This window comes from Pyxicephalus adspersus, chromosome 3 (genome assembly GCF_032062135.1).
Source record: "Pyxicephalus adspersus chromosome 3, UCB_Pads_2.0, whole genome shotgun sequence".
Classification (NCBI taxonomy): Eukaryota; Metazoa; Chordata; class Amphibia; order Anura; family Pyxicephalidae; genus Pyxicephalus; species Pyxicephalus adspersus.
This window is the reverse complement of record NC_092860.1, coordinates 54,113,554-54,130,948: the sequence shown is the minus strand read 5'-3', so window position 1 is coordinate 54,130,948 and position 17,395 is coordinate 54,113,554. Positions and strand designations below refer to the sequence as shown.

Below are 17,395 nucleotides of genomic sequence, written 5' to 3'. Positions count from 1 at the left end.
TTTTTTGTAATGTTTAGTTGCAGTTCGAGGGAAGCCATATGTGCACGCTTTGAATGAAACCCTCTGAAAAAGGTAATGCATTGCAAACATGAACTAGGGGATAGTCAGAGGCTAGAGATATACTTATATGACATGGTCAGAGACTGAAGACATGCTACAGGAAATGGTTAGATATCATGCGTGAGTAAATGGCCTATACAACTAAACTGGTGACATGTTTCTGGAGAGATAGCCTAGAGACATGTTAAATAGGACTGCTACAAATGATTGATATTACAGCCCCAATACCGAATCACACTTCCACATCTGTGGTCCCGAAATCCTGCAAAAATGACTTGTGTAACATTTGCGATTTCTCTTACCAAATGTAAAAAGTAAAATAAAATAGGGTAAAATGAATAAACATTTACATAAAATGAAGGCTTGAAGGTTGCCCTTAAGAAAGAAAACCATAAGTGCAAAAAATTCACACGTGGAACCAATAATTTAGAAAAATACTAACCTGAGGAATTGAGGAAGTCTGGGTATCCATTACAGCTTGTGCAGTTCCAACAATTCCCTTCCCCCTGTTTAAAAATAAACAAAAGTCCTGACTTTTCTAAAAGGTGTATAAATAAACTATAAATATATTTTTATAACTGAACATATTTTATAGGCATTCCCATGACATCTCATGCATGCTGGGTTCTAATAGATTGAAAGGAGCAATAAAAGAACACAGAGTACATCAACTTTCTAACCTGCTTTCTGGCCTCTCCATAAAAAAACAAAAAAAAACAAAAACAAAACAGACATTTTTTTCCCAGAAAGTAAGCAATACATTTAGAAAAAAATGCAGATTTATTTTATAACATTTACTATCTTGATATCTTGGTATTAAAAAAGATTAGGGAGGTTAAATTTAGAGTATATTCTCCCAAGTCCCCTTTAAATATAAAACAGTAACACAAGAAGTTGGCAAAATATTTAGAAACAATTTGACTTTTGAGAGGTAATGTGTATCAAAATTTCCAAATTTTAACTTGTGTTTTTTCTCATTATATCCCATTAGGGAGCTCATTTATTCTAATTTTAGGGAGATTTATAGTGAGACTTTAGAGAGAATTTCTCTTATTTCACGGTATGTTTGAGTTGTGTGTATAACACATAGGAAAAGATTTTGTAAGGGTTTGTTACAAGTAAAAAAACATGGGTATGGGCATTACTGCTCCACCTACTATGCACTGATAGGTGTCCAGGATTGTTTTCAGGCAAAATCTCCTGGTATTTGCAGGCATTGTGCAGGCTAATACAGAAAGTACCACCTATATAGGGACTTGTACATGCCTGTACAAGACATTTTAGGGGATTTTTAACACCTCCCATTCAGGCTCATGTAGACTGTCTCCTGTCGCCTATGAAAAGAAGGATAATAAATGGAAATGTTTGGTCCAATGTTAACTGTTTTTTGACAAACCTATGGTCTTGACAAGCCTTAATGGTTTAATATCCTATGGGAATAACTTTTAACACAGATGCTACAGTACCCCTAGACTATTAGTTATAGCTTTCAAAATAAATTCAAACCTTGGTGACATTTCTTTGCTGTCCTGTTGAATGTACACTTCATTTCTGTCAAGTATGCTGGCACACTCTGGAGGGCTTCCTTCATTTTGTCTTTTTTCTTTCCACTTTTCAGCTTTATTTCTTAACTTTTCATGATCACTGTACCTCTGTATGATTCCAACACTCGGAACTTCTACATCCTGTGGTGTGATTTGCTTGTTTTTTTCTGCAGTCGTCTGCTTTTGTGAAGCCTGGTGGACATCAAACTGTAAATCTGAGGGCCTTACAGGTTTCTCTAATGTTTGATCAGGATTAGTTTGGACAGCAGTTTTTGCTTTAGCCACGTCTTTCTCTTTGTCTGACTTTTCTTCTTGAAGTACCAAAACTACCTCCTCCTTACAGCAAGTGTGAGGCTGTGCTTTAGCACCATCTTCCCTCTTTTCAGTCTCAACAACGGAGGTGGATATATGTTTATTTTGCAGCATGTCATGCATCAGACATCTCTGCCTCCTGTTCTCCCTTTCAGTCCTTGCAGAAATCCTGTCTGAAGCTTTTGTTTCACTTTTTGGGGTCATTGGCAACCAAGGATCCGCAATTGATGCAGAGGCATTGTCCTCCACACCTACTTGTTGTAAATGAGAAATGCTATCTTCGCTCAAACCCTCTTTTTTAACAGCCTTATTACGCTCATTCTCTTTTAGTACCCTCTCTTCTTCAGTTTTTACACCATTTCCTTCTTTACTCACTAGCTCTTTATCTAATAAAGTTTCAGTTTGTTGCTCATTTGTATCAGATTCAGATGCAATGCATTTCACAGGCTCTATTCGGGAGGCATCATATTGTCTCATCTCAGCCTGCCTTTTGGCCTCTTCCTCCTCTATTTTCTTTTGTTCTTCCCTTCGAGCATTCTCCAAAAGGGCTTGCCTCTCCTTTTCAAGAGCTTCCTGCTTCTGTTTCTCCTCTTCTGCTTTTTGTTTTTCCTGTAACATGACCTTGACCCTGGAAACATAAATGTGGTGATTACTATGTAGGCATGCCCAGCATAGAATTTCTCTCATAGCACAACCTTTCCAGAAATCACTATCTTAGTGGCTAAACCAAATATTCCTAACAAAATAAAAGTGTTTAGCACTCTACTCCTAAAACCCCAAGGGCCCAAGTATTCTCATAAAGACTCCCATCTACCTGGAATCCTTACACAATGCACAAAATCACGTAACTGCCTTTCCAAAATGACCGTAGTTTGGAAGTGTTCGAACCCTTACAGTGAGGGCCTCGATTTAATGGTCTTCTGTACTAAATGCAGTTCTAATTTAACAAAAGAAAACAATTACTAAAAGCCTGGTACACATTCAATAATGTTGCCCAAAATGGTTGATTGTTAACATTTTGGCTGACATCTTAGTAGGAGCTGTTGTATAGGGAAGCTGCTTGGCTCTTTGCTGTACAGGGAATTCTGTTCTATTAAGAGGGAAGTGGGGAGTAGGAGCTGAAGGACCCCTACTGAAAGGAAGTGAAGAGAGTTTACAGTGACTTTGGGGCTACTAACAATTTCCTCTATGACATGGGGGACACCTGCACAAAACACATTTTTTTGCACCAGACAAGCATCATAGATTGTGTTAAGAAACACAAAAATCTAGTGTGTGTATGGAGTTTCAGGCTCAACCACACTTGGAAACAGGGATCAATACAAACTGCAGTTTACACAATGAATAAAGAAGTATTGCCAATTTTAAAAAATAGCTTTCTATGAAGAGATGCTCATGTGCATCTCAGCGATCAGGCAGGCAAGTAAGTTTTATTGAAGAAAGGACATCAACTGTCCCTGCAATAAACATCTGCGTGAGTGATCACTTTCAAAGTAAAACCTTAGTTCTGCGTTTGAATTTTCTTTTTTAAATTTAACACATTATTTATTATAAACCTAACATATTAATAATGATCTATTCATAATACAAATCTTTCTCCTTCAAATGCCAGGTAAGATAAAGCTACAAACAGAATTAAATTTAATAAATAAAAAACAAAAATAAAGAAAACCAAAGCAATACATTTAAGGATAACTGAAGAACGTAAAAAAAAAAAAAAAAAAGAGTTTGTTCAATGAACCTTTTTTATACCTTTGTCTCTGTAGGAATCCTCTGCAATGTGCCTGCAATAACTGGATCATCTGGATCTGCTTGACATAGATCTTTCTCTGAACATAACTCTTCCAAGCAGTCTGGATGCACACTGCTGCATTCTTCCTAGCCTGCAGCCTACATCGCACTCGATAAGACTTCCAGAAAGCCTAGGAGGGAATAAATCTCATTTTTTAGTGGTGCAAGTGATGTAATGGTAAAACAAAAAAAGGATTTGCAAATATATATATATATATCTTCTAAAGTAATAGAAAAAGGTTCAAATGAAGAACAGACTGAACAAGCGCTCTGCAACATTAGAACAGGAAAGCCCCTGCATCAAAAAATAGTGCAGGCAAAGAGAGCTGGACAGATTTTTTGGTGTTTAGAATTTAGGTGATGCCTTGCTTCTAAAGTCAAGGTTTTAAAAAAAAAGTGGGGAAATTTAGATTTCTGTAAAGAGAGGCTTTAAATCACCCCAGTAAACTGCTGGCTTATATGGCTAATGTGCCCTAAAATATTATAATTAATAAACAAAAAAAATTAATATTCTGCTGTCACTTTTCATTTGGAGAGGGAATGAACCCTAAATCACTTTTACATTTTGCTGTTTAATTTGTACATCATAATCATCAATTTGTACATCATACATCATTGATACATAACAAAACATAATAATTATTTATCTAATTTATATTGACAAGCATGCCTAATCCCCTAAATGAAGGAATGAAGGCTCAACACTTCCACTACACCACAGACACTGAACTTATTTGTGCACAGTTGGCAATGACAGAGTCACTAAAATTGGATGACTGCTCAGAATTTCAAGCAGAATATCATAAACTGAGGTAGTGTAACCAGCAAACTCCTGTAATGCATATTCTATATGGAGCATACAGTTGTGACAAACACATTTCAGATAGGGCACAAAAAAAATGTCCATGAACTTTACTGACTGGAAAGTTCTAAACTGCAAAAAGACCCCAGCTTCCACACAGGGTCTCTTGCAGCAGCATGCTGGTAGAAGACAATATTTTCTCACACAGGCTGTGGATAATTTCTTTGCATAAGAAACCAAGATCTGATGCATATGAAATGCATTTAGCAGTCTTAACTTGAGAATTCTATTGGGCTTGAAATAGTGAATGTAACGTTACCTGTATAGTGACAGCTGCAGATTTCATCCTCAGGAAATTTCTCCTGTCCACAACCATGCGAAACAGACTCTGCAGTAGAATGATCTTCTTGATAACAGCCTGGTGAAGGGTGTCCTGCAGCTTTTGGCGCTCTGGCTCCTTTAAAAACACCTAACATCGAACAAGATACCTAATGAATGCAATGCTTACTATAGAATTTGTACTGTTTAAACGTAAAAGGAAAAATTATATGTATGTATAACCATTTGTAATATCTATATGTTGAAAAGATCAATAGATTCAGAGATACTCAAGACTACAGTATGCAAATCTTGACCTACCTGGTAAGGCTTTGCTTGACCCCACAACCTACCAAATCTTAATGGTCAGAATTTGCACAACATTTTAGTACGTCTCCAACAAACCAAAATAGCTTTCTAAGAGTCAGAAAATCACAGTTTGCACAATTATCTGGCCTGTAGTACAAGCCAATAAGCTTGCCCATTAAATTAATTGGTTCACTGATATTTTTTTCACCAATATGGTTCACTAACCAATTATTCATTTTTTACCTACTTCGTAAAGTGTACCCTAGTGGCTTAAAAAATTATTTTAAGACCTCCAGCTTATTAGAAGTCATCTACTTAATAGAGAAAATCTGGTTGACAAATCTAAAGCCAAGAGTGTTGCAGATTTAAACCGTTCTAATGAAACACTTTTGACATTTTGTTTCTTTTTATTTTACACACAAAAGATCCACAAAAAAAAAAAAATCCAACCTTTGTTTTTCCAAGCTGGTAATTATGTGGGTCTAAACACAGTCTATTCAGCAGGGAAGTAATGTCAGCTTTCAGATCTGTAGATGACTTGGGTAGCAGCACCTGAAACTGGTCTTTGAACTCCTAAAGTAAATGTAAGGAAAGCCATATAGAATTTTAGCTATAACGCATATCACAATTATAAGTACACTATGAGCAATACGGTTCCCATTTACCTGATAGGGGTATTTGGCACTATATCCTGACCTCCGAATCCGTACAGTTTCCAGCATCCCTGTATATCGAAGCTGCTGAAGTACCAGAGCTTCATCAAAGGTCATTTCCATCTAGTGAAATTCCAAATCATGAGATTATCATTCATATACACATACACACAAACATATATTTATATATCTCAAAATACTACCAACACCATAGGTACATACCTTTTCAGAATTAGAACGAATACATCTGATGAAGAAAGGTTCGGCTTTCCCTAGTGTTTCCAAAAGTTTGTTTAATGATGCCTAAAAGACACATTTGAAAAACTTACATTCGTAGTGTGCAAAGCCTTTAAAAGCCACCGAATTGTTTAAACATAAACATGGCTTACAAATACATACATATACATGGCTTACATCTCTTAGTGTATTTACAAAAATAGATTTTAAAGTAAAACCTTACATAGAACTAAACAGTCTTTTTATGGTAGAAAACACATATAATGTCTCTTCTGCAATAAAGGACTCTTACTTGTCTGTTTGCAATAATCTTTACAATTGTACAATGAGCTCCTCAAGTTAGCTGCAGACAATCATAGATGTCTTTAATGGTGAGATTTCTCATTGAGGGTAGGGAAGTTCAGGTCTATTTTATGTTATTGTGAATGAATTTTATAATGACTTTCAGGATTTATATATTTTCTAATACTAAAAATAATATATGGAACATAAGAAGTAGATAAAATACATGCATGTTTTTTTAAGACATACCTGAAATTGTGCACTTATACTCGGTGGTTTCTTTTTCTTGTGCAAGTGAAGAAGTGACTTGGTAGTTCGGTCATGAAGGGTCATACTCATTATTAATTTCAGAGATTGTGAATCAAGCAGGTTCTGCGAATACAATGTAAAAGAATGTATATTGACAATGGTAAGTAGCAGTTTGAGAACCACAGTTTATTATACCTAAGCAGATTATTCAATACAAGGAGCTATTGTAATGTGTATACCGGCAGTACAAAATATTTTACAATTTAATATTACCAGCCAAAAATCTTACTATTTTCTTTTGAATTCAGCCATGATCTTCTAAAGCACATGACTAAAAATAAACTACCTAAGTTATGAGGAAAAAGGTTAAATAAAAGCACAAAAACAAGAATAGTGAAAGGATTTTCACCTTCATCAAACTTATTTTTAAAAAAGGTGTTTATTCCACAATTTAGAGAAAAATCATGCAAGTTCACAATAATGACAGCCAACTAGACTAAAAAACAGCTTTGGAATTAATGTATATGTAAAATTGGGCTGTATTTGTACTATAAGAGGGGTTCATGATTTAAAGTTAATGCAGAGACACAAAAATTAATTGCATGGTTCCTACTATAAAAAAAAACAAAACTTTGCTCAGGGAGGGGGACAATTTAGGATTTAAGAACAACATGTATCATACAAGGTATTGCATTTTATACTACTTCTCAAGCAATCATCATCAATTTTACTGAGTTTTAATAATATAAAAAAAGCAAAGCAAAATGTTACCTTTGGAATCAGCTGCTTTTGGCGCCCACCTTTAGATTTCCTATAGAAAGAATAGATGACAAAAGTTATAAAAATGTTCTTACCCTTATCTCCTGGAATAAGATTTTAATTAGCAAGCCAGTTGCAGTTAGCCAGCATCACCAGTTAGAACATTGTTAGTTTTTAGTGTGAAGTGAACAATGAATAAATATTTTAGTGCACTGCCAGACTAGGAAGAAGGTGTTAATTGTCAGTGTAAAAAAACTGAAAATTAGCTGTGCAAGAACTGGGAAAATTTGTATTGTAAGCAAGTGTAAAAACATATCCAAACAACACACATTACAAAATCACAAAGACATACAATCAGCCTACAGAGGACACTAAAAAAATCTTTATATCCATTATTACAAGTTTTAAGTTTGCAATAAAGAGCAGTAATAATTTACCACAGAGCAGGTTTTTTTTATTTGTTATTTGCAAACAAAATGCACATTGCAAAACACAGCTCCAGCGCTCCCTAAATGTTATGTGACCTCTGTTGGTAAAATGGTCATGGACCCCTTGCACACTCACTGTAGATGGAGATGCGAGTGTCTGCGTAGGGAAAGGGTGCGCAGTACATTGGCTGGGTCATCCCCCTGCCAGGAGAGTCCCTTTATACTGTTCATCAGCTGAGAATGTCGCTCTCTGCCAGTACCAGGAGGAGAGACAGATTAGAAATTACCACCAAATTGTGAGTACTTTTGTTTGAAATGATTAATAGTTACACACAGTAAACCAATCAATTACTAAAACAAGTGTATCATCTGAATATTTTAAAAACTCTTTTTTATTTTAAGAACATGTTTTTTTGGGACTATCAATTTGAAGGTCACCCAAACAATTTATTGAATTATACCACAAAATTAGATTAATGAATGATACTGGAACTGATAATATGCCTAAACAAGAAATGACAAGACATACCATCTCATGAGCAAACCCCAAAGAGTGAAAAAAGACCAAAGTCAATACTTGGACAGTTAGTTGGTGGTGTGCACATAAATTCATGCAGTGACGCAGCGTTAATCCCAATCCCTGCATGCAGCTTAAGTGACCCAAATAAGAGCGAAGGGAAACACTACTTTTTTAGTTAATATTGACATAGCTTGGGTTATATTATGCTTTACTTGGCATGAATTTAAATCTTAAAAAGCAAAAAAAAAAAAAATCTCTATATATGTGTAAAGTACAAAAGTAAAGTATAAAAAAAATGAATTTCAATGAAAAAAGTTCACATCAGAACAGATTTGTGGGCAATTTGTTGTTGGTTCATCATCAAAACACTCTTTTTTGGAGCACTCCAAGCTGCATGGCTTTGGGACAATATATTGCGTCAACCCCAACACTTACTTTTTACTTTCATATATACTTATGATGTCTTCAAACACATCTATATCATAATCCGCCGAGCAATCAAAGGAGAAATCGAGGAGAGAGTGGCTAAAGGTGGAGTACAGGTGAACTCCAGTAAGATGTGGAACATTATACAGGTGTATACGAAGGTTTATTTTTACAACACAGTTTATTCTAAGAAACCATATAGCCTTGGATCTTACCTTACAGCAATGCAAGTAAACTAAGTGAAAAAAATGTGACCTAATGTAAACTAATGTGAAATTAACATTCTAGTACAAAGTAACAAGGCAAGGGCCAAAGTTATGCATTTGTTGTATATAATGTGCTATTGTTACAGGAAATATACTGGAAACTACTGGGATCTGCAACCTAATAAAAGTATTATCTATGTTTGGCAGACTTCCTGCCTGTAAGGCTGCTGAATAGACTAAAAGACAAAGTAACTTCTTCACTATTCATAAAAACAAGGGTACAAGCAGTAGTCTATAAAAGCTGAAAATAAACTCTGTAAACATTTTCAATGTCAGAAATGAGAACACAAACAGCATACAACTGAAACATCAACAGCTCTGATTACAAATAAGTTTAATAACTACAGATTTTAATAAAACATTTTGTGTACATACACAAATAAAACTAGTTGAAGCCATCCTTAAATCTTAAAGAATAGGTCTAATATTTAGCTATGTGGTCACCAACATAAGTGCACACTGTCAGAATCTGATCTTGTTGTGGTAATCTATTGACCCAGAGGGCACAGTCCTGAACTTTATTATGATGATGCATTTATATAGTGGTAACATATTACAATGGTGCTTAAATGTTTACAGGGGGGCACATATATCTAATCTCATGAATAATCTACTTCTATATGGGCAGTGAGTGCACAACATTACAAACAACTATATTTTCAACCACTTACCGATATAGCTTATCCACAGCAGTATTTGACTTCTGCAACTCTCCTAAAGGGATTCTAGGTCCTTTTCGTACCACACCTAGATAGGAGGAGGAGGAGGAAACTAAAGCATTAAAAACACTTAAAAAAAGGTATGTATGCTAATCTCTCTACTTTCCATTATACTTATCTTTGTGTACATTCTATGAAACATACAATACATGACCTTGCTTTCTTACATAAACACCACCTTTTATTACTAGTAAAAGCATATTTAAAGTGGTAATGCATTAAAAAGTCAGAAATATGAAAGATAGAGAGGAGATGCATTGATGTGCTATATACCTGCTGTTTTCTCTGCATGCTGCCTGCCTGCCTCATTGAGAACAGCCATGGATCTAATTGCAGCTCGCAATACAGCCCATCGGAAAACAGACACTGGGTCCATTCCAATTAGTTCACGGATGTAAGCACTGTCGCTGCTGCGGAGAAGAGCAACAATGTCGGGCCTCATGTAATCTGTATTTTTCTCACGGAAGTCCTTCATGAAGAGGGGAAACCAAAAAAAAAAAAAAAAAGTCATGTCCACTGTTAAATGTTTGTGAAAATTATGAAGATCTAAAAGTTTAGGTTAGGGGTTTATTAAATTCCATAAAAAGTACTTAATCACAGTATACCTGGAGAATTCACTTAATCACTTTAACAAGTAACCATAATCAAAATAAATAGCAAGACTTTATAACAAGTAATCAAAATGGAATCGATTAATCAATATTAAAAACAAACAACTTCTCCCACCTGGCTTATTGTTTAAAGCTTATAACCACAATTTTAACACAGCAAAACTACCAAAAAAAAAAAGAATACCTATATATCCTAATTTCTGATATATATTTTAAGCTTATCTTGACTAATATTGTGCTTAAATCCTAAAGAAGCACATACGTGGTTTCAAAACTAAGCTTACTGATCACAGTAGGCCAGCTGGTGAATCTAGTTTCAGGGACATGAATAAATAAATAATCATATAAAAAAAACTTTTAAAACAAAACTCTATAAATTGCAGTCATAACTTTAGTTTTGTATAGTCGTATAGGCTCCTAGGAAGTATTGAAATGCTTAGTTTGATTTTACTCAACACCGAGTCATTAATGATATGTTGGTGACCATAATATTGTATGTAATGAAATATAGGAAATACTAAGTTTTTTTTAGGAGGGTAAAAAAGAGAAAGACAGGACAAAATATAAGCAGAATAAACTTCCCAGTTAATCCCCCAAAATACAACTTAAGTGCTGACCTTGATTTGGTACTTGACTTTGCCTGCAAAATGCCGGATGATGAATGCAGGCTCCATGACAGGCGTTCCAACAAAATACTTATTATCCTCATGCTGCTGTTTAAACTTCGCAAGCAATGTATGGTAGGTAGCATGAGGAAAACTGTGATAACAGAAAGCACAATTACTTCAAAACAGAAAATAATGTTGTGTCATGTTTTCTAAAATATACAAGTAATACATTGGTAGAACTATAAAAAAAAAAAAAGGCCACTGTAGCCACTTTGCAGGAATCAAATCTGTGATAAAGCCACGGGGTGAAAAAAACTACAATCCCTTGTTTGCATTGCAACAGCATGTGTTCAAATAAGTAGCATTGCACAGGGAGATAAGGGATAAGTACATTAAAGGCATGAAGAAAACCTTTATAGGACAAAAAATGGACGGTTCATACAATAATTAAAATATACACAGTGAGGTGAATCTGTTGAATGTAACACAGTATACTTTCTTTCCTTACACTCAGTAGGTAATTTTTATTGCACCTTGTATCTATGAACATTGCTTCTAATACAGCACAACTTACCCACAGAATAGGAACAGCTTGAGAACACAATGACAATTTTTGGGTAAGATATGATCAGTTGTAACTTGTAGAGACAGCTTGGGAGAAATAAACCTCTTTTTAACAGATAAGGGGTGGAGAAGAGATTTATGGAAGGCCAAAGGTACACAATTTAACCAAAACAAATTTCCTAAGCAAACCCAAAAGAGTACAAACATATAGTATATTTTGAATTCGTTCCTTAAGGCGGAGAGTTAATATTATCTAGAATTTAAAAATGTATGACAAACTTATAACAAAACACAGATGGTATTTGTATCTTGTGGAATTTATCTGTACTTACTTGCTTTCCTCATCCAACAGGTAGAAGAGACCTGTTGGTTTCTTGCTGATCAACTGTATGCAGCCAACATTGTCTGTGTAATCAATATTGTGCCAGCTAATTCCTTCACCTTGGTACTCCTCCTAGAAATGAAACATCACATTATTGACTTTATAAAAACAAGCTTCTATCACTATTAGTAGTAGTAAATGTTATAAAGTAATCTAGGTCATCAGGCATTACACAGGGTATTGATTATAGTAACTAAAAGTTTACTTAAGTTCTCTAATTTGCTACAGAAAAAGACATGTTGCAATGTTGTATCACTTTTTCCTCTTTCTGTGTCTTACAGCACTAAGGGGCAGATTCACACGATGCAATTCCAGCGCCTTCCCACAGCTGGCATCTGGTTGCCCATCCGAACACTCGCATTGCAGTGCAGGGTCTTAAAGAACCAGCATTCGGTGAAAATAATAGTACCACTTACTGACGCTCCTTTTTATTTGTTATGAGGCTGCCGCAGAAAGACACTATGTGTAGGATCTCCTGGAGTGGAAGCGTTCCTGGTGTGATTAAGCGATAAACGCACTGCAACCGTACTGGCAGTGTGAATTCAGCCCTAACATATATCTCGGCAAAAGTAAAAACATAATGTTTACTACATTTCTGCGATACATGCATATTTCCATGTTTTATCCCTTTAACCATATTGCAAATACAGATACATATCGGTGGATTTGCCAGAAATATATTATGCTCCTACCTTTCTGTTTGAACTGACAAAACAATAATGCTATTTTACTAAAAGGGTTGATAATTTTCACTCAATAAAATATATAAATAGACTTTCTAAAGCTTTCTTGATATAAAACATACAATCAGAATTCCTCTAGCTTCCTTAGATGTAATTTTTTTTTTCAGCAGAGCAATTTTAAAGTATAGGCATGTTCTCGAATATATATATAATGTCCAGCCATTATCTAAGCTAAGTATGTATAAGTTTCATAATTTTCTGTTTGTAGGATGCCAATGATTACACCTAAGTAAAACAAATGAATGCTGACAGTGTTCTAAGTTTTTACCTATTTCTCCACCCTGTTTATATTCATCTAGTCCCTCTTTTTTTCTTTTACATTAACACACCCACTTTTCAATTTTGAGGCCTCAAGTCACAACACCAATTAAATATGGACTTTTTTTTGCAAAGAATGCTTATTTTAATTTTACAAATGTAATATTAATTTGAATCTGAATTTGGGTTTCTAGTTGGCCATGTACAAAAGTAATTTGTTCTAAACTGTTTTAGGTTCTTTCTGAGAAATCTTAGTTCAACTAAAAATAATATATAAAGAAATTCTACAATTCATAATTAATTAGGTCAGTGTAAATATGGAATATGATTTTAGCTCTCACCTGTTCTAACTTGAAGATGTGCTGGTTGAAGTAATACTGAAGCTGCTCATTTGCATAATTAATGCAGAATTGTTCAAAGCTGTTGATTTCAAAGTCTTCAAAACCAAAGATATCAAGAACTCCAATAGATAAGCACTGAAAAGGGTACATTGCAGAATTATTTCAAATTTTTAGTGTGCACACATTTATTTGGAACGGTATAAAAATAAATACATTTAAAACATTTGAAGCAATATTGTATACTCCTTTGATAAAATTATTTAATGCACAAAAAGAATACCCATATGAAATAATAAATCCCAATTGGTGTTTTACTTACTTTTTTGCCTCATAGAAAATGCCCAATTACAATATTCTGCAAAGAATTACTTCAAAATGGTGTTTGGATGGATGTACACTAATGTGTTGCACTTTAAAATGTGTTGGGGTAGGGCAGGCCATTGAAAATGGAATAGAATAATGCAATGTATCCTGTGTTAAGAATGTGGAAACTCACATACTGGGCCTGACTTCAAGGCTGGAGAACATACATTTTCATCAGTAAACCTGCTTGATCTAGCAAACCTCAAAAGTAATTTGCTATTTGTTAGCAAATTATTTCAATCATGGACCAGATCCATTTCAGGTTTGCTGGATCACCCAGCTTCACTGATGAAAGTGTATCCTCTCTCCAGCCCCACTATGCTCACTAAACCTAAATACAATTTTCTTCTAAGGGCATAACGCAAGCAAATTACAGATGCCTAGAAAGCTAAAACTATCTCCACTGCTATAGGTGTAGATTGCATTATGAATGCTCAAACATTATATATATATATATATATATATATATATATATATATACATATACATACACATATACACACTAGATACAGGTTTTAAATAAAATATGAAACACTAAATATTCAAACTCAACTAACCCTAAACAAACGTACAGTTGTCATAAATAAAGACTAACCCAGTAAGATTTATAGTTTTCTGAAATGTACTTTGTTAGTGTTAGATCAGTGATTACCATGACATGGGAATTCCCAAAGCATTCCAGGACAGAATTGATTGTGACTACAGTATGTGTGTTGGGGAAGCATGATTGTTTTGAGGCATCTACAGGATTATTCTTTCAACCTCCAAAGTTACACAAGGTAAATCACAGAATTGTACTTAAAAATAAAGCTGGATTCCTTTTTTTTGGATTTTATTTCATGAAATCAGGTTTCTTATAATACAAATTTGAATCAATCTCTATCCATGGACACACTATTCCTGCCACCTAGTGTAAAACAAGCTTGCAGTTTTAGTAGTTATGTTTTATCGCTGTAAAGAAGATGGACAAATTATGTAAAACCTGTAAAGCTGATTTAGATTTTCTGATACATAGAAAAATGTTGGTTGTGGACACTCTGAAACCTGACCTTTCATGTGGACTTTTGCTACATGTAAATGCAAGAAAAGCAAAAAAAAAAAAAAAAAAAAAAGCTAAAAGCAAAAAAGATTTAGATATAGAGATATAGTTATCAATAGAATTTCAAAATATTTTGTCCATTATAATGATCTTTTTAGATTTTGGATGTGGAGAACAATACATCGTTTTAGCTTTGAGAATATGGACTCCTATGCAGTTCACTTACATTGACAGACTCTTCCACATCCTTCTTGTTAAGTAAAGCATGGTTTATCCGGAGGACTATCCAGTCAAACAAGGCACTGTACAAAGATTTTGCCATTGAATCACGGGCAGTGACAGCCTGAAAGAAATTTGTAGGTGAACAGTTTATGATAGGTTATAACAAATTGTGAAGGCAAAAAACAATTTAACTAATACAGTGGTTCACATATACTGTGCATAATAAATATGCTAAAGATGGGAAATATCTAATTAGTTGGATGTCAGTTTATAGTGTGATGCAATATTGTAACAATTTAATATGCCTATAATTTCTCTAGTATACAAAGTAAAGCAAGGAGTAGATGACAAAAGAAATGCAATAAGGTGTGTGTGTGTGTGTGTGTAACTAATCCACCTTCAACTCCCTAAGGGTAATTCCATTTAAAAGCAAGTTTTCATTCTACAGCATTTAGGAATGACACCTTGCCATTACAATTTAAATCTTCTACATACCTCATTGAGGCTATAAGGCAAGATGAGTTTTTCATTTACAGTAACAGTTTTCCTCTTGGTCAGGGCTTCAACAAGCATTTCTCTTTTAACCTGAGAAAAAATTGCATTTAATGGGCAAATTCCTGCAATTTTTGAAAACAATACAAAAAGAAGGCTAACATTTGGATCTTTACCTGAAGTAAGTGTGACAACGTATCAAGCACCTCCGGTGGACCCACATCCAGACCTTCATCTCTTCCAGTGGCCTTCTTTTTGTAAGTGACATTTCCCAAATACAGAATAGCCGACAAAACTGAAAATATCCTGTACAGAAGATAACAACTATAAACACAAAGCATAGATCCAAACATTTCCTTTCTGATTATGCTAAAAATTTGGTATAACATAAATAAGGTGCAGCAAATGGAAAGCAGACTCCCTTTGGGCATCCCTGATAGGAAATGCACAAATAAATGTGTACGGTCTCCAGTTTCTATTATCAAGAAAAATAGCAGATAATTATACTATTGCAAGGAGAAATTTTCATTTAAATAAAATTGATAATATTTTTATCTTATGTCTTTTTAGAGATAGACAGCCAGATAAAAGGCAAGGAAAACCACAGGGCGATTGTTAAACATTTTGTTTCTTTAGGAACTTTATGAGAAATAGGCATGAGAAAATAAAAAATACAAACTGTTTTCTAGTAGCTGGGAGGAATCCAACCATTTCCATGGCTTGCTTCAACCTTTCAAAATCATGTCGAAAATCTTCTCCATCCTCCACCTTAAAGTTATTCTGTAAATAAAGAAAAAAATTATGTTCTGAATAACAATGATTTTATATTTATTTACTTTTAATTCATTTCTATGTAATTATTTTAATTTGTTTAAGGGCTAAAAGGAAGGAGAACCAAATAGGACTGCTAAAAATCTGAACATCTAAATAATGAAAAAAAAAAAACTTTACGGAAGAGACCTTTCTGTAAGTAAAATGCAACATGCGACCACCTTCAGTTACCAATCAAATTATGTTCAATAATCTGATAAAACTGAAGTGCTAAAAGCTAAAATGTGGCTAGCACATATTATGAATAGATGCAACAAAATAATGGCCTAGCTATTCATAATTTAAAGAAAATCTGTATCAATAAAAGCTCTATAAACCAGATGTAACAAAGTGTCAGTATTAAGAACTAGACTTATTTTCATACAAACACCAATTCAATTTAAACTTGTCCTGAAAGTCAGGAATGGGAAGTAACTTTAGTATTTGGTGCTTACATAATTTCAGTTCATCATTTAGCAAGTTAGTGGCAATGCTACTCAGAAACTGGATGGACATTTTTTCACAAACAAATTGGCTTTTGAAAAAATGTTTTATGAATATACATTAGTCTTTGTCCAAAATGTGTCTAAAACAACTTTCTTACTACACACGGAAACCAACATGCCAAATACATTACTAATACCAAACATATCCTTATCACAACAAGCACATCTCTTTTGTAATCTGATTTGGAAGTATATTTATACTCCTATATAAAAAAAAAAAAAAAACTTGAAATGAAGAACAAAGTTTTAATCTGTTCTCCAGCAAAAAAAATGTGTAAGGAGTTAAATTTTTGAGAGTTTTGAAAGTTTGTTGTAAAGTAAAGAAAGCAGTAAATGACAATTCTTATTCACCTAGTGACAGACAGAAAACAGCTATTTCCTATACAGACCTACTCCAGTTCAAGCTGAAAGGCCTTTAAAAACACTCTGTCATCCAGTTAGTCTGGATGGTGTTCTGATCCTCGGTCATTATTACTTTCTGATAAAGGGCCCGGAATGAGAATACAGCTCAAGCGTTCAAGTAATTTTCACACAACTTGTCACACTGTCATGGTCATACTTGTTTCAGGTAACTGACACTACTGACACCAAAATATCCATTTTACATCCAGGCAATTTGCATTTTCTACAATGAGCTGACTGATGATAGTTTGAATCTTCTCTTTGTGACAGTTCTGCTTTAAACCCTGATGCACATATTATTTGTAGAATAATGGTATGATGTCTTTAAGATCTGATACACATAAGTGAAAGTAAAATGGCATGTAAATCATGCCAGAAA

The 17,395-nt window shown here is 34.3% G+C and overlaps 1 protein-coding gene and 1 long non-coding RNA gene across 16 annotated transcripts in view; one reads left to right on the top strand and one right to left on the bottom strand.

Moving 5' to 3' along the window:
• The window catches only part of LOC140326251 (uncharacterized), a 65,916-nt gene extending 53,308 nt beyond the window's left edge, over positions 1-12,608 (top strand). For both annotated transcript variants that reach the window (XR_011919806.1, XR_011919807.1), the window contains one exon: positions 12,122-12,608. This is a non-coding gene — a long non-coding RNA (uncharacterized lncRNA). The remainder of the gene's footprint in view (positions 1-12,121) is intronic.
• Positions 1-17,395, bottom strand: part of MYO9B (myosin IXB) — a 71,281-nt gene that overhangs the window by 16,263 nt on the left and 37,623 nt on the right. For 8 of the 14 annotated variants that reach the window (XM_072404674.1, XM_072404667.1, XM_072404665.1 and 5 more), the window contains 20 exons: positions 15,978-16,078; positions 15,475-15,604; positions 15,302-15,391; positions 14,811-14,927; positions 13,183-13,317; positions 11,791-11,912; positions 10,904-11,045; positions 9,949-10,144; positions 9,628-9,703; positions 8,700-8,789; positions 7,881-7,994; positions 7,329-7,368; positions 6,558-6,680; positions 6,012-6,092; positions 5,802-5,912; positions 5,587-5,709; positions 4,829-4,978; positions 3,669-3,838; positions 1,567-2,544; positions 503-566 (listed from right to left, as the gene is read on the bottom strand). In XM_072404674.1, the coding sequence (XP_072260775.1) occupies positions 503-566; positions 1,567-2,544; positions 3,669-3,838; positions 4,829-4,978; positions 5,587-5,709; positions 5,802-5,912; positions 6,012-6,092; positions 6,558-6,680; positions 7,329-7,368; positions 7,881-7,994; positions 8,700-8,789; positions 9,628-9,703; positions 9,949-10,144; positions 10,904-11,045; positions 11,791-11,912; positions 13,183-13,317; positions 14,811-14,927; positions 15,302-15,391; positions 15,475-15,604; positions 15,978-16,078 (3,153 nt within the window). The remainder of the gene's footprint in view (positions 1-502; positions 567-1,566; positions 2,545-3,668; positions 3,839-4,828; positions 4,979-5,586; positions 5,710-5,801; positions 5,913-6,011; positions 6,093-6,557; positions 6,681-7,328; positions 7,369-7,880; positions 7,995-8,699; positions 8,790-9,627; positions 9,704-9,948; positions 10,145-10,903; positions 11,046-11,790; positions 11,913-13,182; positions 13,318-14,810; positions 14,928-15,301; positions 15,392-15,474; positions 15,605-15,977; positions 16,079-17,395) is intronic. The other 6 variants (XM_072404671.1, XM_072404675.1, XM_072404678.1 and 3 more) reach the window with 3 other exon arrangements.